General features: G+C 39.2%; 1 protein-coding gene across 1 annotated transcript; it reads left to right on the top strand.

Moving 5' to 3' along the window:
* On the top strand, positions 1-23,467 carry dspa (desmoplakin a). The gene is given in 25 exon segments (XM_043221877.1): positions 1-500; positions 1,100-1,190; positions 1,266-1,387; positions 2,450-2,618; positions 6,553-6,678; positions 6,929-6,988; positions 7,742-7,761; positions 7,763-7,907; positions 7,995-8,099; positions 8,260-8,355; positions 8,556-8,681; positions 8,841-8,993; positions 11,624-11,778; positions 11,858-11,984; positions 12,073-12,259; positions 13,279-13,505; positions 14,556-14,734; positions 15,265-15,403; positions 16,233-16,426; positions 16,515-16,677; positions 17,340-17,423; positions 17,510-17,617; positions 17,711-17,809; positions 18,291-20,117; positions 20,424-23,467. Coding segments are annotated over 25 exon segments (7,659 nt in total). The 5' UTR covers positions 1-24; the 3' UTR covers positions 22,905-23,467.
* Positions 23,468-24,682: the final 1,215 nt, after the last annotated feature.

Genomic DNA, 24,682 nt, shown 5'->3' with positions numbered 1-24,682 from the left:
AAATGATTCCGTGGGAAAGTGAAGATGAGTGATATCTCGCCTCCCGAGCCGCACCTCGTGGGAACTCTGTCAGTGAAGGCGCGCAGGTGTGGTCTAACTGCAAAACCGGAACTACCCGGAGCGCAGCGGCCAGTATCCGCGCAGTCCCCTCCGCGCAAAGACGCGCAGCGAGAGCACAGCAGAGCGGAGCAGCGGCGCTTTCAAGAAGTTTCCTCGCGCTTTCCTCGGTCGAGACCCGTCACGGAATCGGTGCTGCGGTCTTCCACAGAGATGAGTTTGTCCGGATCTCAGACCAGACTCCACACGATCGGCCGCAGATCCAACTCCCGGCCCGATCTGACCGCCGCGAGCTACGGTTTATCCCGGAACGACGGCGCGCAGTACTACATGAGTGGAAATGGATTCCAGTCTGAGCTCAACGATGGCTACACGCAGACTCTCACGCAGACCTTCTCCAGAAACTCACAAGGAGGAGGAGGAGGAGGAGGAGGAGGACAGGGGTAAGTTTCCATTAATAATTGATCCAGTGTTTTATTGTTACTTATAAATAAAGTCTGCAATAAAAAAGTTAGAACACATAGTATCTGAGCTATGGCATTTATATAGTTGTATATATATATATATATATATATATATATATATATATATATATATATATATATATATATATATATATATATATATATATATATTTTTCTTTTGAGAAAAAGTTGATGAAATTAATTGATAAAAGACTAATATTTCAGGTATAAAAATTGGATATGCCACACATGACATGCATCAAACAGTGCTTTCATAAAATTGTAGTTTAATAAATAATTGCAAATAATTGGAATTCAAAACTCAGCCTGGCTTCTTGTGAAATTCTATTCCCTTTTCAGAAAGTTTTTATGAGTATGTGCATATATATATATATATATATATATATATATATATATATATATATATATATATATATATATATATATATATATATATATTATATATATAAACATTTGTTTGCTTTAAAGTATCTGAAATGATTAGGGATGTAATACATGATCGTTAGCATTTTATAACACATATATTGATTCATATCATCTGTTTTTTTTTTTTTAAGCATGTCGTCCATGTCTGTTCAAAAACGAGCTCAGATGCTTTACCAAGACTGCATGGGCTACCTGAACCGAGCACAGAACATCCTGGAAAACGTGAGGATTTTCACACAAACTCCCTGACACACACACAGCTCACCCCTACACGTTTCTAACCTCTCTGTCTGACAGATGGGGCCAGCGGCCGAAGTGGACAAAAACATGAACGCGGCAGCGTCTCTGATCGATCAGATGAATAAGTACGCCATGGACTTACGCAACGCCGGCCAGCCCAGTGAAATGATCATTCGAAGGTGATTGTGTGTTTTCACCTAACTAAATGAGAGCTGTTAGCATACACTTTAGCGTACAGCCCGGCCCACTACGAGCAAAGTTTCTTTAACTGTTGTGAAATGCAGCAATGGGTGTTTCATCAAACTGTGGACGTGTTTTGCATTGTGGAGAATTATAAAATCGGCTTAATGTAATTAAACATTTGTAATAGCGAAGCGTATTAACTTTAAAGGTTATGCCAAATAACACTACAGTTAGAATTATAATTAAATATGTTGCATGCCCTTTAGAGGCGGTACATAATGACTTCAAATGTACATTAAAGTAAAAGTCGGTAGAAAAAGTGGGCTTTTTAAAGTCTGCAGGTACATGTATAATAAATCAGGGTTATTATAGCTAACTAAATAACTAAAACTAATAAAATTCAGCTTTGAAATAAACACAATACAATATATAAAACATAATTAAAAATAAAACTTATTTTATTTAAGCCTCTTTCCAGGGCATTTTTTTTATCTTAATCAGTTAGTTTAATTTGATATACTGTAATTAAAATAAAAACGAATAAAAAGTATGTAGAAAAAAATTAAAATTATATATATATATATATATATATATATATATATATATATATATATATATATATATATATATAATTAAAATTAAAATGTGCTAAAAAAATTCTAAATATTTATGAACATTATTCCTGAGTGATTCTAAAATCAGTCCATCTTAAATAACACAGCTGTTTGACTAAAACAGCACAGCTGTATAATGATATTATTAGTTATTATTAGTGCACATTCAATATTTATACATTTATATTTAAGTGCACTTCTTTTTCACAAGGGAAAGCAGCTATATATCACTTGCACAAATGCAAAAAAATAAGATATTTATTGGAAATGGTATGCAATTTAAACCCAAAAAAAGTTTTACGTTTTTACAATATACAGTGTACGTCTCATTATTCATCTCAAGCATGTTTGAAATGTTTGGACAAACAGAAGTACCCAGATCTTTCTGATACAGAAACAGAGAGGATTGAAAGCAGAGCGTCTAATCCTCGATCTCTCTTTCAGTCTGGATGAATGTCACGCCTTTCACTCAGAAATTCGAAACTCCATCACGGGCACCGCTCTCAGGAGGACCTCCGGCGGAGGCAATCGGATCATCGGGTCAGAGGTCATGTCATGGGAGGATCCTACCAAGAGCTTCCAGGAGGCAGTGGCGTGGATCAACCAGAAAAAGGTCTGTTTCAAACAAGCACACCTGCTTTTCTCTTGCATAGCGGTCCGTTCAAAACTAACATTACGCGTGAGTCATTTATTGCACGTACAAATGCATGTAAAAAAAACAAACTCAATAGACTTTCAATGCATCTAGCTACTAAAACCAAAGCACTTTAACCGATGAGTAACTTAGCTGTTGTGTTGTTTCAGTGCATGGTGCGCTTGTGCAGAGGCCATCTATAACCCTTAGTGTTGTCAAGACTGCATCATTCTCACAATCCCAAAGTTTGGGTGCAAAAAAGAGATGTGTAAAGCACAGCTCAAACAGAAGTGCATTTTAAACCCGGCAGCGTGGGTCAGTGCATTGTTGGTCAGTGCACTCCGAGGAAAAAAAAAGGTACAAAAGCTGTCAGTGGCTGTTACTTTCCAGAACCAGAAGATACACTTTTGCAGCTTATTTATAGCTCAAGGGTTTATTTCAGCAACTTAACGTTACTGAATACAACATATTAGTGCCTAAAGGGGACGTATGGGTACCTGTCTTTTGAAAGGTTACCATCACAGGGAGAAGTTTTGTCCTTTTTATTCTGAAAGTGATTCAGTAAACATGAGTGCAACCTTCGTTCTTTGCTCTCATGCAACATGATTAAAGGGAAATGCAGTTTAATGGCGATAATCTGAATCTCAGCTGTGTGAAAAACTGAAAAATTGTCGCACTTCGCCATCATTTGTTGGACATATGATATATACATATAAGAATATTGGTAAGCAAACACTTTTCACGGTCCTCTTTTTCCTGACATCCTTCAAAATGTAATCGTTTCCAAAAGAAGCAGGAAAGTTGAGGCAAATGATGATAGTTTTTTTTATTTTTGGGTGAACTATGACTAAGTACACAAGGAAAATTCCAGATAAGTGCAACGTATGCTCTCCCGACACCGTCTGTTTTATATTTGCGTGATAAACTTCCAGTGTAAGTGTGAAGTCCTCCTCTGCGCTCCGTCTTGGCTCGAACCGTAGAGCTATTGTTGGAGCTTCTCTTCACGTGGACTACCAAAGCGGATCTGTCTCCTGGGCCGGTTTCTCACCCCGCTGAAAGACCGTACAGCCCACGATGACGGCGTTCGCCTGGAATTTACTCCCAGCTCAGCCTCCTCCTCAAGCCAGGGCCGGTTCGGTGTCTGCGAGGGGAAGCGTTCGGGGATTGACTGAGACCTGACGCGTTTCCAAACAGAGAGAGGGAGAGTACAGCGACTTGTTGATACTTGTGATGGAGTCCACACCTACAGGAGCAGACACACCCGGCGTTTCGGCGACACTCCCCCCACACACACACACACACACACACACACACACGCGACACGCACACACACACACACACACACACACACACACACACACACACACACACACACACACACGCACACACACACGCACACACACGCACACACACACACACACACACACACACACACACACACACACACACACACGCACACACACACACACACACACCCGTCGAAGCATAAAACGCAAGACAGGGTTTCTGTGGGTCTTCGAAGGTCTTAATTCGTCCTTCTGAAAATGAAGGCCTTGGAAGTCGTAAATCAGCCGTAAACTTTCGTCATATGCTGCACGCATTGCATTGCATTGCAAAAAAAAAAAATGCACGGTTTTCGATCCAGACGTCAAGATTTTTTTTTTTGAGATGCAAAGTGAAGATGTGCTTAAAATGGCAGCAAATATCTTTTTGTGATCAGCTTTAATTGCTTTGTTTGGTGGATGCTTGGCAGATATGCGCTCTTGTTTTAATCATAATTAAAATTCCACAGAAATCATGTCGTTTCGCTTCTGAAGTAAACACGTCTTGATTTAAGACTCTTTGGAGATTCGCGCTGGAAAACAAGACAGAAATGCTCTGTAAACACTTTAGACTGAGGAGTACGTATTCGCTATTAACTGTGACTTTTCCCTCAATAAACCTGGGTAGGCTCGAGGATGAAGAATAAGGCATTAATGTGTGCTTAATTAGTAGTAATAAATGGCTAATATTCTAGTAATATGCATGCGAATAATAGGTGTAACACTAAAATGAAATGCTAGCTACTTTTTTCGATGTGATCAGTAAAGTTATTCTATATTCTGACGTTTGGGTTAAAATGAGTTTAATAATATTTGAAAAAACACTAAGAGAACATATCGATGCATTTCTTTCCCTTAATTGTTTCACCGACCGGTTCTCACCACTAACTAGTTACTTTTTATCACGCCTATTATTAGTGCTTATATATAGTGACTATATTCTACATCCCTAATCCTACCCTTAAGTGCCTTACTAACTATTAATAAGCAGTAAATTATTGAGTCAATAGCTGTAGTTAATAGTTTGTTAAAGTGGAGCTTAAAACAAAGCGACTATTGTTGATTTCACCTCGTCTTCTTCAGAAACCCTAGACTTGATTGCATTAATTGTTATAGTTATAGTTTAGAGTTATAATTGAAACACACTTTCTGTAGCTCGTTTCATTCCTCTTTGCTTGTTTATTTGTTTTTATTTCTTAGTAACCGGCCATATACCGCATACAAATATCGCGTTTTTATCATTTACCTGTGACACACACACACACACACACACACACACGCCTGCACAGGTTAGACAGAGCATGCATTGTTTCGCCTGAGCAGGAAAGAGGGAGGGAAAAAAACAGGGAGTGTCTGGAGCAAAAGAAACCGAGACAAAGGCAGCGAGAGTGACTGGGTGGGACTCTTCAGAGCGGTTTGCTCTTATCTGCTCTGAGCTCCGAATGCTTCGAATAACTCCACAGTCACCAAAACAACAGCCTGGCCTCCTGCGGACCCTGAACTTATATAAGAAACCTCCAAACTGATCTGAGGTCAGCGTCAGTGCACGGCCGACCGTAATGATTAAGCACTGCCCCCTGGAGGCTTTAAATCACGCTAATCGTTAACTTTCTTTTACACATCCACACGCTTTCAGACACGTTGACATTAAACAGTGAGCTGTCATTGATAGAAACACGGAAGCAACGGCTTCCCAAAACAAGCCCTGCTCGTATTCCTGTTTTTTTTTTGCAGTTTTTTTGCTGCGTACGTTTAGATGCGCCTCATGTGTGTCGACGGAGAGGAATGCGTGGGGAAACCCAGGGAAATGGAAAAGCCTAACACGCTAGGAAAGACAATAGCCGACAATGAGCTGAGGAAAAGGAAGGCTATATATAAACATGATAACGTTAAACTATTACTAGACGCAGGTGAAGGTGCTCTCTTCCTGGGAAAGTGAGTGAACAACAGGAAGTGAATAGTGACTAATGTTATCTGCTGCTGTGCTGGAGTGACATTTTTATTGTAAAGACTCTTAACTAGTTGCTTACTAACTAGAATATCAATGCCTCCCAATGCATCCCTAATCCTACCCAACACCTAAGCTTAACAACTAAAGCACTAACTATTAATAAGCAGCAAATTAGGAGTTTATTAAAGCAGTAGTTAATTGTTACCTATTCTAAAGTGTTACCCTATTTTTATTTTATTTTATTTTATACCGAAAAACTGTGTAGCTCATAAAATGTGTTTTTTTTTCGTGTGTGTTTTTGTACACGTTCATCTCAACCTACTGTGCTACGATTTGAAACGCTGACTTTAATTAGCATGATATGTAAGACTGATAAGGATTCATGAGGTGAAATAATGCTGACGTTGCTGTGGCACAACAATGCTTGATAATCATATTGAGCTGTCACACCCACTGGAACAGGTTAGGCACACGCTGATAGTTAACTGTTGGTTGAAACTAACCCGCTGCCTTATACTTTCATTTTGGCCGCGTTTGACCATGCAAAGAAATATAACAGCATTTGAAACGAGACCGTAAATCTGGTCGTGTTTGTGGGCACATGTCTCAATGTGTGTGTGTGTGTGTGTGTGTGTTGCAGAGACTCATTGAGACCGCACCGTTCGGTGATGATGCAGAGACCATCAGCCAGCAGATCCTCAACCACAACAAGTTTCACAGTTCGATCCAGAGAAGCCTGGAGGTGGACAGAGCCCGGGACGAGCTGGTATGTCGTGTGCGTGATGGCCTGGGACTGAAAGAGCGTGTCGCTGCTCCTCGCTTCCCTCAGGAAACAGACGAGAACGCGCTTTTCGTTCACTCCGTTTGTTACGAATGTCGATGTGAAGTAGCAGGACACGGCGGTGACGTCTGAATCGAAATGTCGCTAAAATCGACAAACTGTTTCAGGCGTTGTTTTGTAGCATATTTCTTTGTGAGACTGATAAGCATGTACTGACCGAGTGTTTCTGCTTCAGCTGCAGAGCAGAGAAAAGGCCGGGCTCCACGCTCTGGACCAAGAATGGGACAGTTTACAGGTCAGCTCCTGAGACATCTCTTTATCACCTTTGAGACGTCTCTACAATTTGATCAGAGCTGATTGCAAGCTCATCTGATGATGATACGCCGTCAAATGGATTACGCAGAAACGCTTTATTTTAGGATCTCTTAACTAGTTGCTTAACTAGTTCTTTGTCTTGTTTCAAGGATTGAAAATCAAGGGTCTCCTAGACAACTAAACATTATAGTCTGAAGTCTAAAGTCAAGTTAAGTCGAAATTAAGTATGTTTAGCAAAATAATCTAAAAATGAGCTAAGCAAAATAATCTCGTTTTCTGTTTGAAATTATTAAATTATTTAGTTTACCACATTGGCGGGTTATTTAGCTTGTTCTAAGCAAAAGCTCACTTAATTTTAACTATTTTTTTCTGAAAACAACAATATTTAACAATAGATATTCATTTCCTTAAAACAAGACAAAAAAAAATCTAAGCTAAAAAAGCATTTTTTGCACATTACTAGAATATTTAGTTGTTTTTCTTGTAGTAATTAAGCACATATTAATGCTTTATTCTACATTTCTAATCCTACCCAACACCTAAACTTAACAACTACCTCACTAGCTATTAATAAGCAGCAAAGTAGGACTTTATTGAGGGAAAAATTGTAGTTAATAGTGAATAAGTGATTTTACAAATGTGTTCTATTCATTTTGGAATAACAGTAGGGTTATCAAAACTAGTGAATATTAGGTAGTAACTGTTTTAGGTGTTTCTTCTCTCTTACGTGTAGAAAATGTCGCACGCGCGGGTCTCATCTTCGAGATCTGCAGAACATCATCGAGGAGATCTCCGGAGCCATCATGTGGGTCAACGACAGGGAGGAAGAGGAGCTGGTGTTTGACTGGGGCGACAAAAACATCGACAACTACATCCCGCGAAAACAAGAGAGCTACTCGGTGAGGAGTATTACACGGCGATGCAATTCAGATCGTCAGCTTTTACCGTAAATGCGTGTTTAAACCTGATGACATCCTTCCTGCCAGAAACTGATGAGTGATCTGGAAGAGAAAGAGAAAGAGCTGAATAAACTGAAGGCAAAGGTGGACGTCCTCCTGAGGAACCAGCACCCAGCATCTGACAAGATAGAGGTGAGAAAACATCTTCATGCTCATGTTAGTACGCTCATAGGCGCGCACTAAAATATTTTGTGTGATGTGGATTTATTTTCAGACTATACAATAGGTTGTAATATTTCACAAGTTATTCTGCACACCCCTGCAAATAAGCGCTTTTCTCTGGTCTTTTCAGGCTTATATGGACACCCTGCAAACCCAGTGGAGCTGGTTGCTGCAGATCACCAAGTGCATCCATATTCATCTGAAGGAGAACGCTGCTTACAGCCAAGTACGGCTTCGTCATTTAATGCTTAGAAAGAAAGAAATACATTTTATACGTGTGTGTGTGTATGCTGGAAAAAAAACTTTTTGGTAGGGATTTTTGGTTGTAAACAATTCTTAGAAAGCATCGAAAAGCATCAGCTGTGGACCTGAAGGGGAGGGAAGGATGAAAGGATGGTGTTTATTCTTGCTGTTGTTCCTCCGTAGTTCTTCAAGGAGGCCAACGAGACGTACACCAGACTTCAGAAAGACCACGAGAGCATCCGTAAGAAGTTCACCTGTGACAAGAACACACCTCTGGAGAACCTGGCGGAAATGATCAAAAACCTGGAGGTGAGACAGACACATCTGATCACACTACTGATGTGCAGCACACGATATACGGCACAATATAACGTCGTTCACTGCTGTACGTAAATGTGATCACCGCGTGCTCAGAAAAAGGTCCTGTTCTGCCGCAGTGTGTGATAATAATTGTGTGTGTGTGTGTAGAAAGAGAAAGAGAGGATCATGGAGAGTAAGAGGCAGGTGCAGACACTGGTCAGCAAGTCCAAGAACATTGTGTGTCTGAAGCCTCGTAACCCGGAGGAGAAGAGCAGCGGGCCGGTCATCGTCAAAGCGCTGTGTGACTTCAAGCAGGACCAGGTCAGCCGCCCTCACATGCACTCATACACTCATCATGCCTCTTTGTTATATTTTTAGTGCAACACTGCTTTAAATAAAAAAAACCCTGATTGCTTTGTTTTTATAAGCCAAAAATAAACATTTTTCCTTCATTTACTAAATTTACTTGACAATCTTGTCAGGCAAATTCAAAAATGAATTTATGACACAGAAAAAATTTATTACTTTTTTCACCTCAATTAGTTGCTCTAGATCTCCTCAGTTTTACTCATTTGTCAGTTTGTTTTACAATACGTTTTATTATGCTTCCTTATTCTTTTATATATTTTAATATATTTAAAGTCAGAATAAGCATGTTGTTTAAATTTTGACGTAATTGTTGTGACGGCGTGACATTATTTCAACCGAATTTTAACATTTTATTGTCCAAAAACCCATTGAAACCCTAAAAGTAGACACTTTACTTACATTTAACGGACTTTCTATAGACATGAAATCACTTTTAGGAATTTCCTTTGATGATCTTAATGTCTTTGACCCCCACACACACATATATATATATATACAGTCTATATTGGTCATGTTAGTCATAACTAGCTTCACTTTTAAGTTGCACAGTTGTCTCTAAAGTCAAAAAACTGTATGTGACCGTATGAGCACTCATCTTTATTAATGTGTCATTGCAACGTTGATTTATGCAATTTATGATTGACATAAATTTACATGCATTTTAACATTCACACAGGAAACCACATATTAGCTGCCTCTTTGTTGCAAATCAACATTTCTTAACTATAGTAATATAATATGACACGTAATTTAAAAGATGATTAACATTTCCATTACTGAGAATTGGCACGCAAAAACAATTTTTGATTTTGGTTTGTATTATGGTCAGCAAGAGATTTCTCAACAGAGTAAGAAAATATTGTTTTAACCAGTGGAATGACTTAAGAAGTAGGAGGACAGTTGAAGAGTAACATCTGTTATTAAATATGATTGTCAGTCTCAAGCGCTGGCTTTGTTAAAGGGACGGTGCACCCATTTAACGACCCTTAAGATTCTGTTCCGTATTCAAAACACAAATGAAGTCATTTTTAATTGAAACCTGAGGGTTTCTGTCCCTCCATTTAAAGTCCAGGTCACCGAAAATGTAGAAGATTCAAAAAGGTCAGAAAGCTGGCGTTTCCAAGACTTGTGAATAAATACGATCGATTTATATGATGTATATAAAAGCCTAAATTCTATTTGTTCATTAAAAAATAACTGGAGCTCATAACGTGGTAAATAAGTTTCTGTTTTCCATCTTTTAATGAGTTGCACCGTATGTGTGCTAAAAAGCCTTAATTAAATCTGTTCGCCATATAAAGTGATCATATCTTTTCAAACCCCCTGATTCATGGCGCCTTTATGACCTTTTTGGAGTTTCATTAGAAGGACAAAAACCTCTCAGATTTCGAGAATTACCCAAAGTATAATGGGTTCAGAATGACATAAGTATGAGTAACTGATGACAGGATTTTCATTTCTGGCTGAACTATTCCTTTAATATAGCTATTGATTGAATATGAACGTGGCCTCAGTTTTTAGGGAGTTAATTCGGTTATAGACAGTGTTTAAAGCTTTGTATTTTTTACCACTTCTCATGCTAGGATGAATCACTTCCTTATTTATAAGTCACTTTGAATAAAAGAAATGCCATCGTCTCTCTTTTAATTCATCACACTTGGCAGTGAGATTTCCAAGTTACCACGAAAAACCTGGTTAGTCGTTCCAAGTGTCATTTAAGGCTAAAACTAAATCAGGATGTAAAGCAGGACGCAAACCTACATTGTATGTATTTATGCAAAGCGATATGTGACCCTGGAGCACAAAAGCCGTCACAGGAATATTTGCAGCAATACAATGTAAAGGGTTAAAATGATCCGTTTCGTGCCACAAATCATTAGGATATTAAGTAAAGATCATTTTCCATTGAGATATTTTGTAAATTTCCAACCGTAAATATTTCAAAATGTCATTTTTGATTGGTCTCGTTCATTGTAATAATAACTATTATTTGGAAAAAGTGATTTTGATTTGATTTTCTCAGTATTTTATTTTGCACCCACAAATTGCAGATGTTCAAATAGTTGTATCTCGGCCATATACGCCTTATCCCAACAAACCATATATCAAAATCCTACTTATTCAGCTTCCAGATGACGAGCCAAAGAAAACTAATAGGACGAGCTTGCCTCCCGGTCTTGAAATGAACCAAAACACAGTGAATATTATTCTTACAGGCATGATGAACGTATCTACAGAAATCTTTGAATTACTGCAAAACAAAATAATTTATATCCAAAAGAAAATTCATTATTTAATCTGTAAAGATGCATTTTTTCCTATATGACAGGTCAGGTTTTTTTGCTTCTATTTTTTACTATTTAAATATCTCCTTAATATTTCCCCCAGACACATTATTGTAACTTTGCTATGGCGTTGTGGCAAGATATAGCCTATTTAGTTACTCACGTCACATTTCTGTGTGCCGCGGTCATGGAAACTCTTCATTTGCATGCATTTTTAAGTATTGTGGGTCATTGTGGCCCCTTATGACCGGTCTTGTGCTCCAGGGTCACATATGAAACACTGAAATGTCTTTACAGAAAGGCATCCTGAAAGGGAACGAAGGTATCCTGAAAGACAACTCCCAGCGCAGTAAGTGGCACGTGACCGGACCGGGAGGACTGGAAATGCTCATCCCGTCCGTGTGTCTTCTCATCCCACCTCCGAACCCTCTGAGCATCAGTCTGGCAAACAAGTATGAGGACGAAAACACGCATGAGTTCAAAAACACACAGCTCACAGACACGCTCTGATTATAACCGCTTGCTCGGCAGGAACGAGCAGTACTACGAAGCCATCATGTCCATCTGGAGCAAGCTGTACATCAACATCAAGAGCCTGATCTCCTGGCAGTACTGCATGAAGGACGTTCAGTACATCAACTCCCTCACGCTCTCAATGGTACGACCGGATCCCATCGCGCTTTCACTCTGCGCCATTTACTCTTTTTAGCGTTAGCATCTCGCGTCTCATTCCCTGTCTGTTTCAGCTGTCAAAAATGCGTCCTGAAGAGTATCGCAGCGTCATTAAGAACCTCGAGCTCCACTACCAGGAGTTCATGCGTAACAGTCTCGGCTCGGAGATGTTTAGCGACGAAGACAAGAGAAAGATGGAGATGCAGTACGCAGGAGCTCAGTCCCATTACGACCAGCTGGTGATCCAGCTGCCCAACTACAGTAAGACACACTGACCAATAAACACACACGCGATCAATGTTTTATTGTTAATCCACAGACTCGGTCTGTAGAAGAAACTGCAGAGTTTGTCTCTGATTTACCAATGAGCAAAGTCGATTAGAAAAATCATTTGATAATGCTGAAGCATTCATAAACAACACAAATAGGCATAAGTGACATAAATTATGACTTCATGCATATATCTGCCTGAATCTGGAAACTGGTGTTGGATGGATGCAAATGAATCCATCAGCATAACGCTCAATGTTCAACTTCACTTGAATTAAGCAGATCTCTGGATGAAGCTGTAGGGGCCGGTTGCATAAACTCTTTAGTCCTAAAAAGTTAGCCATCTATTTTTCTTCCCTCAAGTCCCTCAAAATGCAGTTATGAAAAGGTGGATTGGTCTTATTTGTGTTACAAAAATGTAAGACTGGTTACCTCAGTTACCTTGAGGTACCTTAGTTTATAAAACTAAGATAATTCTTAACATGAGTCTTAACGTGGGGTCAAAAATTAAAACTAAACTCTTAAAAACACTAAAACTAAAACTGAAACCATGACAGAAAAACATTTTCATTACTTAAAATCAATCTATCTATCTATCTATCTATCTAGGAAAAAGAAAAATAGAAAATTATCATTATATAATAAAAAATAAATACAATATTGATTATAAACATTAATAAAAACATGAAAATAGTGCCTAAGATGATACTAAAATAGCAAATTGAGGCCTACAAGTCAATACTATTAGGTACTAAAGCTATTCATGTACTTTTATACAAGATTTATGGAAGTGCCTCCCTTGAGTCCTTCACCCTGCTTTTACACGTATCTTTAAGTTACAATGTAATGAAAGCAGCTCTGCTCCTGGAGAGTTGAGAGGTCAGCTTCAGAAAATACCAGGAAGGATGTTCAGAGAGTGAGCTCTAAGGTTTACGAAGGACCCCTTCATTCCTTTACCGTTGCTTTACTGGAGCCAGACTAACCGTTGAGTTACTGTTTTCTTCTCGTAGGGGAGAGCGGAATAAAAGCTGAGGTGGTGAAGGTGGTGGAGACGGATGGGAAGGCGGTGATGAACGGGAAGCTGGCCAGCTCCGGGCTGAACCTGACTCTCATGTCAGATCTGAGCGCTCTCAGACGCAGGATGGAGGCGGCGGAGACGGGCTTGATCCAGCACCTCCACGTTCCTCTGAAGGAGAACGGCGTACAGGAGTGCTCCCAAAGACTGGTGCTGCTGCAGGTACAGTCTTTCTGCTTTATTTAACGTTCACAATTACAGATGCATTCGTCATTTATTCACCCTTTGGGATGCTTCAAATCGGTGTCAGTTTTTTGCTTTTGCTAAACAGAATAATGTGGGTTACTGAACAGTTGACGGTAGCCACTGTGGTCAATGGCATGAAACAAAAAATATAATGGAAGTTAATGGCTACCGTCAGCTCTTTGGTTACCAATATTCTTTAAAATATCTTATTTTAAAAACAAGTCAAAGTTAAGCAAGTTTTTATTTGAAACAAGCAAAATAATCTGCCAATAGGTTAAGCCAAATAATTTTGTTTTCTGTTACCCCATTGGCAGATTATATTCAAAAAACTAGTTTTTTCTGAAAACCATCATTTTTGTTTGTCTAGAAAATCCTATTTTGGCTGGAAACACGTTTCCGGCAGTGCATGTAGTTCCTAAAAGACCTCAGTTTGACTTTTGACCACAAATTAAGATATTTTTAATAATCTCTAATCATTTTTATCTGTGCATTAAAAGCCTAAATGTTCAAGTTTCAAAAATGCATAAAGCACCTTTTCGAATTGTGTTTCTTATGGGGATAAAATGCTATTTGAACACATACAGGGGAAAGTCTAAATCCAAAATGTCAATTTTACTGGAAGGGATTAATAAGAAAATCATTTGAAAATCCACTTTGCATCAAAACTAAAAACAGAATTTCAAAACGTTATCAAATATTAAAGGGAATTCATTTTAAATGCAATATGTTTTTAAATTGTTTACCTATGAGCAATGAGAAAAGTAGCATTTTCCAACCTTTTCCGAAATATATTTCTATAATGGAATATCGGAAAACAGAACATATAGAAGAAACGGATAAAAATTTGCTCAGTGTGAGAATAACAGAAGAAAAGTCTTTTAGATTGATTGTATTATATTAAAGTGCAAGGCTTTATAGCGGTTTATTAATAGAGGTAGTGTTAGATTGGAGACTGAGATAAAACGTCGTTTTTTTGGAGTGTAATCAGTAAACTGTTAACGTTCTGTGTCCGGTCTGCATCGTCAGGGTGTTCATCGTGATCTGGACTCTATCCGGGACGAGTATCTGCGTCTGAGGGAGAAGATCTTGCGAGAGCTGGAAGGAAGCACTAACGCGGAGCAGACCCGTTACCTGCGTTCAGAGCTGGACCACATCAACCAGAAGCTGGGCAGTCTGCAAGGCTTCTCAACCGCTTATATCCAGAGGCAAGAACATTTAAAACAACCACAACTGCATCTACTCATTCTATTACGTTTTTCTGATTGCGCTCTGGCTGTCTACAGAGGAGCTCAGTATGTTTACAAGTTGTTTCAGTTGTCCGGATATTCTGCTATAAGTAACTCACAAGAGACTGTTAGGTTAGGGTATTCACTTTTTGGGTTTAATATGCTAACATGCATCTCCTAATTTTATTTCTGAGGAGTGCTATAATCTATTCATGTGAAAAGAAATCTCACTTTTCAAGGTCTGTCTCTTTAAAGCCAGACTTTATGAATGGCTTGCACTGATTGGTCATCTGATTAGAGCATGTCAGAAATATAATATCCCTTACTATAATTGGGTTTCCTCTCTAGAGGCTTCATTAGATCCATGGTGATTATGACGTCAGAATTGGAAAGCCATAAATCCATGCATAGTTTTTTTTCTCTTGCATGGAAGGTATTAGTATGAGAATTAATTAGCAGTAATCTTCTCACAGTTGCTGTTTCTCATGAGGATTTGTCCGTGTTTCCAGGCTCACAGCTCTTCAGGCTCTGCTCCAGAACCTTCTGCAGGCCGAGGACATCATCAAAGTCCACGAGGCTCGTCTCACAGAAAAAGAGACTTCTTCTCTCGATCTGAACGAGGTGGAAAAGTACCTCATGACTCTCAAGGTGAACTTATTATTTCTCTTTATCTGAACTCTTAGGTTCTTATAGTTCCTTAAAACTAAAACATAGAAATAAAAGAAATGTTACCTGAATTAAAAAAACACTATAAAAGTTTTTTATTCAAAGTGCTGCTTGAGCAAAAAGACGTGATTCAAAAAAATGACAACTAAATATAAAATGAATAAAAAAAAAAAAAAAAAAAAAATATATATATATATATATATATATATATATATATATATATATATATATATATATATATATATATATATATATTTTTTTATTTTTTTAATATAAATATAAAATGTCTATATATATATATATATATATATATATATATATATATAGACATTTTGTATTTATAAAAACAAAAACTACTAAAAATGACTAAAACACGCAAAAACTAAAATGCTAAGAAAAAAGAATTGCGTTTTTCAAATTATTAACAAAAATATAATTCGTTGATACTAAAATAACACTATTGTGGGTGACATTTTGAGTTTAATGCATAGAATGGAAAAATATAGGATTATGGTTATTATCTGTAATATAAATAAAAATGTAACACATGTAGAATGCAGTGCATTTAGAAAGTATTCAAACCCATCTTTTTTTCACATGTTATTATGTTACAGCTTTCAGTACTGTAGTCATTTAAGTCCGAGTTAAGATTTAGAAAGAGTGTAAATTGTTCAGAGAGTGTAAATATGCTTTCTTTAGGGGCGACGGAAAGTCGGCGTCACAAAACATATATGTATACAAATCCTCTGACTCAAAACGATCGAGCATGTGACTTATATATTTCTATTTTATGATGTCTCGTGCCGTGCAGACGATGAAAGCGGAGCTGGAGCAGAAGAAAGGTGTGTTGAAGGCCATGGAGTCTGAGCTGTCCAAGGCCGTGCACTGGAACAGTCAAATAGACAAGTCCTTCCACCAGTGTGACGTGGATCTGTCCAGATACTCAGAGCTCTCTGGACAGATGACTGACCGCTGGCGCCGCATCGTGGCTCAGATTGACAGCAGGTACGGAAAAACATGCTGTTCTGGCAGGAATTTTCACATGCACAATGGTCAATGGCGTAGAAACCAAAATGATGTGCTTGTTTGTCAGGGTATGGGACCTGGAGAAGCAGGAGAAACAGCTGAATCACTACAAGCAAACCAACTCCATAATGAACAAATGGATTCAGGAAACACGTCAGCGCCAAGATGCCCTCCAGATTACTAAATTCAACAGTCTGGACAGTTTGATGGACCACCTCAACCAGCAAAAAGTCAGTTCAACACACTTTCCTGTGTGTTATTAAATCTGTTACGAAGTCTAGTGAGGTTCTTCAGAATCAGAATCAGAAATAATAGTATTTTTTTCCAAGTATCTCTTTTTGTTCCTTTTTCTTTGAGTGTGTGTGAGGTGTAAAGAGTAATCCTACCTGAAAACCATACTTAAGTAAAGAAAGCGAAACTGACTCCAATATGAACCAATTCTAAAACCACTTTAGTAAAAGACTTAAAGTCTTGTGTAGCTCAAGCTCTCAAAACAACCTGTAATGCTTTACACTAAAATTTTTGATCTCATGTTTTGCAATATGCATTGTACTGTAAGTAATTTATTTATCTTAATTCAAGAAGGCCCTGCTTCTCTTTCTTAATGGCTATTGCTTGTTAAACACCTGTAATGGTATGAAAGAAAGTACATTTCTGAACATTTCACATGAAAAATGGGAACAATGTGAAGTAGCTATTTTAAGTCAGTTGTGTCACAGAGTTAAGTCATGGAGCATCGAGACCCTCTGACAGTAAGAATTCCCAACAAATAGTACATAAAAAATTCATCATGTGGTTTAGATGTTGTTGTTCTTCGCTCAATAGTGAAATGCAATAAGGTTTTTCCATAGCAAAATTAATTAAATTATAAAACTGTGCTGTCAATGAACAGGCGCTGTATTCTGAGATAAAAGGAAAGAAAGAAAAAGTGGATGATGTGGTCAAAGATGCAGACACGTGTGCTGCTTCCATAAAGGTGAGACATATATATATTTGATTTGATGGTTTCAAGTGCATACAGGCAGTGCAGAGGGCTCAGTTCTCATATCACTGTTTTCGCAGGACTATGAGCTCCAGCTGGCTTCCTACAGCGCAGGACTGGAGACGCTACTCAATATTCCCATCAAGAGGACTATGCTGCAGTCTCCATCCACTGAACTGAGACAGGAGGTAATCATATTACACCCAGAATTTAAAGACTCACAGTTTAAGTGATTGAGTTTATGAGTACATTTTCACTGATTTTAACTGTCTAATTAAAAGGCGACAGAGCTGCAGTCACGCTACATCGAGCTGTTGACACGTTCAAGCGACTACTACAAATTCCTTGGGGAAATGATGAAAAACATGGAAGAGTTAAAGGTACATTTTGTGTCTGATGTGTTGGAAATATATATAACTTCTAAATCAAAACTCAAAAATCATGAGATCATAGTGCAAGACCATGCAAATTTATGATATATTTTATATTATATCATATATATTATTATTATATTTTACTGTATTATTTTAGCTTTTGTGGAAATGTAAGAAAATAGAAACACAAACATGCAGAGATTATGTGAAATCCAATTAATTTTTAACGTAAAAATTTATTAGTAGTATTTTAGAGCTACAGTTTGTTTTGATTCTCTTTAGCAATTCTGTTTATTATAAGTAACTTGGCAACTACATGTCAACTAGCAGTCATTAGAGTATTGGTAGTTTGTTAGGTTAGGTTAGTATTAAGTAGTGTTTATACCTAGTGACGCACATAGAAGAAAAACTTTTTTAAAAGTGAGAATCTGGTATCTTGTAAGTTATTACCGCTATCTAACACTATTTAATATGTCTTTTTTTTTAGATGCGTAACACTAAAATTGACCTTTTGGAGGAAGAACTAAAACGTCTTAAAGACAACTTCAAAGATCAAACACAAAAGAACAAGTTACTGGAGGATAGTCTGGCTCGCTTTCGGCTGGAGCTGACCCAGTCCAAAGAAGAGCTTATATCTATGGAGGAGATCAAGAGAACACAGGCTAGACAATGCAATACTACTCAAGAAAGCCTGGACAGCACCCAGAACCAACTGAAGAAGTTACAAGATGAGCTGTCCCGCCTCACCTTCCTCATCGAGGAGGAGAAACGCAAACGCAGGCTGGCTGAGGAGAGATACACCAACCAGCAGGAGGAGTATGAGCTCGCTGTCCGCAAGAGACAGAAAGAACTGGAGGAGCTCAGTTTGTCCAAAAGTCAGTTTGAAAGGGCCATCAAAGACAGAGAGCGGGAGATTGAACGGCTGAAATTACAGCTGGAAGATGAGGCCTCCCGGCGCAATGCAGCAGAATTAGAGACCTCAAAGGTAAGAACACAGTTGAACCAGGACATTAATAGCCTAAAGCAAACTTATGAATCTGAGATCCACATCACCAAGACCAGTGTCCTCAAGGCGACGCAACAGAAGGAGGAGGAATCGTCAACTCTGAAATTTCAGCTGGATAGGTTAGTCTCTGAAAAAAGAGACCTGGAAGAGGAACTCAGAAAACTGCAGCTTTCTTTCTCCCAAGTTGAAGCAGCACGAAGGAAAGCAGAAGAGGACGCTCATCAGCAGAGGTCTTCGGCATCCGAGGGGAGCAGATTCAAGAAGGAACTGGAGTCACAGATTCAGGTCATAACACGTCAAAGGGAAGAGACTGAAACGAGACACAGAGTGGAACTGGTAGAGGCCAACAGAGCTGCTCAAGAAAAGACCCGTGAGATTAACTTGCTGACCCAGAATCTCCAAGATGAGACCAGGCGGAGGAAAGCCTTGGAAGTTGAGAATCAAAGTCTCAGACAGTCTCAGGCTGAACTGCTCTCTAAGCACACTTCAACAACTGAGACCATTAACAAGTTAAAGATTTCTGAGCAAGAGCTGCTTATTATAAAACGAGACGTGGAGACTCAAAAGAACGAAAAGAGCACGTTGGAACAGAATGCCGCCCGGCTGCAGAGTCGCATCGGTGAACTGCAGATGAAGGTGAACGATTTGCAGACTGAACTGGAAAAGGAAAAGAGAAGTAATCAGGATGAGCTCACAAGGAGGAAAAGGATCGAATCCGAGCTGGAGAGGGTCAATCAGACATGCCGTGAATACACCACTACCATCAACACCCTACGGGTCCATCAAGAGCAGGAAAATGCCTCTGGACGCAGATATGAGCAGGAGCTACGCAATTCGAAAGATGAGCTGGAGAGAAGTCAGAAGGAGTATAAAATCACAGTTGAAAATCTGAACAGAGTTAATGCCGAATTAAAGGCTTTGCAACAGCAGCTTCTGCGGGAACAAGCCCTTGTCCGTGAGGCCAATCAACGCAATGATTCCCTCTACAAGACTATAGAAGACAAGAGTCGAGTGCTAAACGAGAGCACCAGCGAGATCGAGAAGTTGCAAAGCCTCACCCAGAATCTCACTAAAGAGCGTCTGCGGCTGGAGGAGGAACTGAGGACTGTGCGACTAGAGCGAGATGACATGAAAAGAAGCCTCGGCACCATAGAAAGTGAAAGCGCTTCCCGATTGTCTGCCATCCAATTCCAGTTGCAAACCAGCAATAACAGAGCATTGGAACTGCAGGAACTAATCAATGAACTGACTAAAGAGAGAGAAAGTTTAAGGGTGGAAATTGCCCAAATCCAAAAGCAGTTCTCGGAGGTATTTTTTTCTGAGCGACATCAGTTGAATCAAAAATGCATCACCAATTTAAGCTATATCAATATGGCTTTGCTGGATAACACTTTACTGCATAATGCTTTACCTCTGGAAGCATGTTTTCTGCATAACACTGCATGGTTACAATCCTTACACAAAAAAGCTTTTTTAATATTTGCTTTGAACATAATTTTTGTTGTTTTATTCTAACTATGTTTGAATCAATATGGTGTTGGTGTCATAATAATTTGCTTTGTTAAGTACTCTGACATAGTTCGTCAATAAACAGTATCTCTTTTATGTTCACAGACATCCATGATGATCCAGCGATCTGATGCCAACTACAAAGAAATTGTGCAAGAAAGAGATAGTCTTTTACTTAAACTGAAACTGTCGCAACAAGACAAAGACAAGCAACAGCGCTCCGAAGAAGAGCTCCGGCGCATCAAGCTCTCTTTGGAATCTGAGATGAAACAGAAGCAACGTCTCCAGGACGAGATTGATAAAATAACCAAGGATTTCAAGTATTGGAAAAGCCAATACGAGATAAAGGAAGGGCAGATCAGACAGAGTGAGGCAGATCGAGACAAAGTACAGAGAGACAAGGCCTCCTTGCAGAGCGAGATCCAAAGATTGACTGCAGAGCTGAGGAGCCTGGAAGAACGCTACAAAGGTCGTCTTCAGAGCTCGGACAAGGAGATCTCGGCGCTCATGATGAAGAAGGAGGCTTTAGAAAGGGAATTGAAGTTGTTGCAACAGCGTCCGGTTGCATGCTGTCGGTGTACACAAACCAATCAATCCGTCTCTGTTAGTAGCCATCAGAAAGTGACAGTGAAAGGTCTCCGTGGTGAGGTCTCACTTACAGAGCTTGTAGACTCCAACTTGCTTGATCAGACCGATTTGGATAAAGTAAACCGAGGACAACTAACAGGCAAAGAAATTGAGGACAGACTCAGATCGTACCTAGGCGGCTCCGATTGCATCGCTGGTATCTACGATGAGGCCAATGAAAGGGTCTTGCCCTTTTACCAGGCCATGAAAGACGGTCTGCTTCGGCGCGGAACCACCCTGGAGCTCCTAGAAGCCCAGGCTGCCTCCGGTTTTATTATCGATCCAGTCAACAATGTCTGCATGACAGTGGAAGAAGCATGGAGGAGAGCTCTTGTGGGAAAGGAGTTTAAAGACAAGCTTCTATCTGCTGAAAAGGCTGTAACAGGATACAAAGATCCTGCAACAGGAAAGATCATCTCACTCTTTCAAGCAATTGAGAAAGAGATCATAGAGAAGGGCCATGGGATTAGACTGCTGGAAGCTCAGATCGCCAGTGGCGGCATCATTGATCCCAAAGGAAGTCATCGAATTGATGTGGAGGTGGCTTACAGGAAAGGTTACTTTGACCGCGAAATGAACGAGATTTTGACGTACGAGGGCGATGACACCAAAGGTTTCTTTGATCCCAACACCCACGAGAACCTCACATATCTGCAGTTGAAAAAGAGGTGCATCAAAGACCCCAAGACCGGGCTTATCCTGTTGCCTTTGAATGACAAGAAGAAACCGAAGCAAATGACGTCTCAAAAGAACACCCTGCGCAAGAGGAGAGTGGTGATTGTCGACCCTGACACCGGCAAAGAGATGACTGTGCGAGAAGCGTACCATCGAGAGTTAATCGACTATGACACTTTCCTGGAGCTTTCGGAGCAAGAGTGCGAGTGGGAGGAGATCACTATTGAAACATCTGATGGCAACAAGCGTTTGCTTATTGTCGACCGCAAGACTGGAACCCAGTATGACATTCAAGAGTCCCTAGATAGGGGAGTTATTGATAGACAAACTCTGGACAAGTACCGTGCTGGGACTATGACCCTCCACGAGTTTGCAGGTCTGATAACAAGCAAGAGCAGTGGTTCTGAGCTCTCCATCTGCTCCAGTAGTCCTGATGATATTGCTACTTGCAGCAGTCCGACACAGATTTCTCCATCATCTCCAACCGTCCGCAAACGTTTTGCTAGCGTATCCATTACGCTCTCCCCCCCATCTGATATTTTTGATGACCAGAGCCCTGTGGGAGCCATTTTTGATACCGAGACCCTTGAGAAGATAACTATCCCCGAAGCACAGCGACGTGGAATAGTGGACAACATCACCGCTCAGCGCCTCTTGGAAGCCCAGGTCTGCACTGGAGGGATTGTCAATCCTGCTACTGGCCAGAGACTCTCCCTGAAGGATGCTGTGCAGCAAAGCCTTATCGACGAAGACATGTCCGTCAAGCTAAAACCAGCACAGAAGGCCTATGCCGGTTTTGAAGATGTGAAGACCAAGAGGAAACTTTCCGCCGCAGAAGCCATTAAGGAGAAATGGTTGCCTTACGAGGCAGGACAGAGGTTTCTGGAGTTCCAGTACCTGACAGGTGGACTCGTAGAGCCAGAAACCGGCCGCCGAGTGAGCATTGAGGAGGCCATCCGAAGAGGATGGCTTGATGGGAAAGGGGCTCAAAAGCTGCAGGACACAAGGAACTACATTAAGAACCTGACCTGTCCTAAAACCAAACTCAAAATCTCATACAAAGAGGCCATGGATAACTGCATGGTGGAGGAGAACAATGGCATGAAGATGCTCCAGGCTACTTCGATGTCAACCAAAGGCATAAGTAGCCCCTACAACGTGTCCTCGGGAGCAAACTCTCGTTCAGGATCCAGAGCAGGGTCTCGTACCGGCTCTAGAAGTGGATCACGCAGAGGCAGTGTTGACTACACCTCTTCAGTTACTTACAGCTACATGTCATCTTAATTTAGTGCAATTCCCATGCTTAGAATGTACAATTTACATTTATTAATTATTTTACTATTCACATGAGGATATAAGTATGGCTTTGGGATACAGAATGCAGATGAACTTCTTTCACTAGTGCTGATCAGTTGTCTTGGGAATTTAAGATGTTTTTAGATTTTATTTAGATTAATTGCATTTTTGATCATTTACACATGGGGGATTAGATTGATCATGACATATAACGATGTTTTCATTACTCCTTATTTGGTTTTTTCACTGTTTTCTAATATTTTTCCTTTGCATGCATTGACATTTTACATTTATTAATTTAGCAGACATTTATGTCTAAAACAACTTACAAAATGTAACAAGCGATTCATCACCAGCATTATCCATAGTTTATAAAACTATATTAGGAAACAACTACTTTTTGTATCTGAAACATCTACTGAATTAGTATCGAAATGAATCTACTAATTTCTACAAAGTGGAAATTAATATTTTTTTTTTAGATTTGCTTTTAATAATCTGATTGTGTTGATATGGAGAAATTTCAACAATAAAAACTATCAAATTATAAACTGCCATTCTCTCTGTTAATTATTACTAGGAGTCTAAAATCTCTGCTTCAGTACCAAGCGGCTTGCTTTTTGAGCAGACCAATTAGCAGATAAACGTGTGCAAAACAGCTCAAATGTGAACATCACATGAAGATGATAATGACAACAGACATAACATCATGAAAGCATGAACGACTGAATAAAACAGCACACGATTACAAAGCCAGGAATGGAAGACAATTATGAATTGATTAATAATCATTTTAATTTGTGTGCAAAATAATCATCATCCAAAAAAATAGTTTGCCGTTTGAATTTGTATTATTTTAATGATGCAAACGGAAAAAGAGAGAACCTGTAAATCAGGTTTATGCATTCATCATGAGTTTGCACCTTAAACAAAATTGTTCCTAATAGACTATATTGTCAACATATGTATATGTTTGCATAACATACCACCCTTACATAAGTAACATCAAAGGCCCATATCTGCATGCAATTTACAGTAATATATAATACATTTATTGTTACACTTTATGCCAGTATAGCACTATAATATAGCCAGTATATACTACAAATTCACAGTGACTCAGCTTTTATCTAAAATTCATCTAGCGGCTCATTTCAGTATTACAGTTCAGATGCTGAGAATTCAATCAGTTCATTTATTTATTTTTTGGTAAATTTTGAGTTCAAGAAATGCATAAAGATACCCACCTATTTACGTATTCATCTTTTGTTTTAGATAAATAGTAGAGTTGGAAGACATCTGTATTCTGTTAAAGTACTTGTTTTCGGTTTGTACAACAACATCATATGCATTATAACTTTTTAGTTCAAGCTCTCTAAAGAGCAACTGTGTTCCTGTGGAGATTTTTGTAGTTAATGATTAATATCAGCTTCAAGGGGAGTTCCATAAAGCAGTACAATAACTGATTATCTGTTGATTTAGCAGAACTACAGTACAGTAACTCTAGCAACAGTACAGTAAATTACATTCATGTGTAATTTGTTCAACAGGGAAATACCTCATAGAAACCATTAAAGTGGTAATAGCTCAAAAGGTACATAATATTCTGTAAATGTGATCCAAATAATACTGCACAGCCTAATATGAACGTAAAGGATCACTGAGCAATTTCCTGTCTGTGAGGATAAATTGTACAGTACAGACCATGTCTACGTCACAAAACGCGATGAACTGCTGACCTTAACTCAGCCACTGGCACGCAAGGG

The sequence above is a fragment of the Puntigrus tetrazona genome, chromosome 2, assembly GCF_018831695.1.
Source record: "Puntigrus tetrazona isolate hp1 chromosome 2, ASM1883169v1, whole genome shotgun sequence".
NCBI lineage: Eukaryota > Metazoa > Chordata > Actinopteri > Cypriniformes > Cyprinidae > Puntigrus > Puntigrus tetrazona.
The sequence above is the reverse complement of the archived record's forward strand: the minus strand, read 5'-3'. Positions and strand labels throughout refer to the sequence as shown.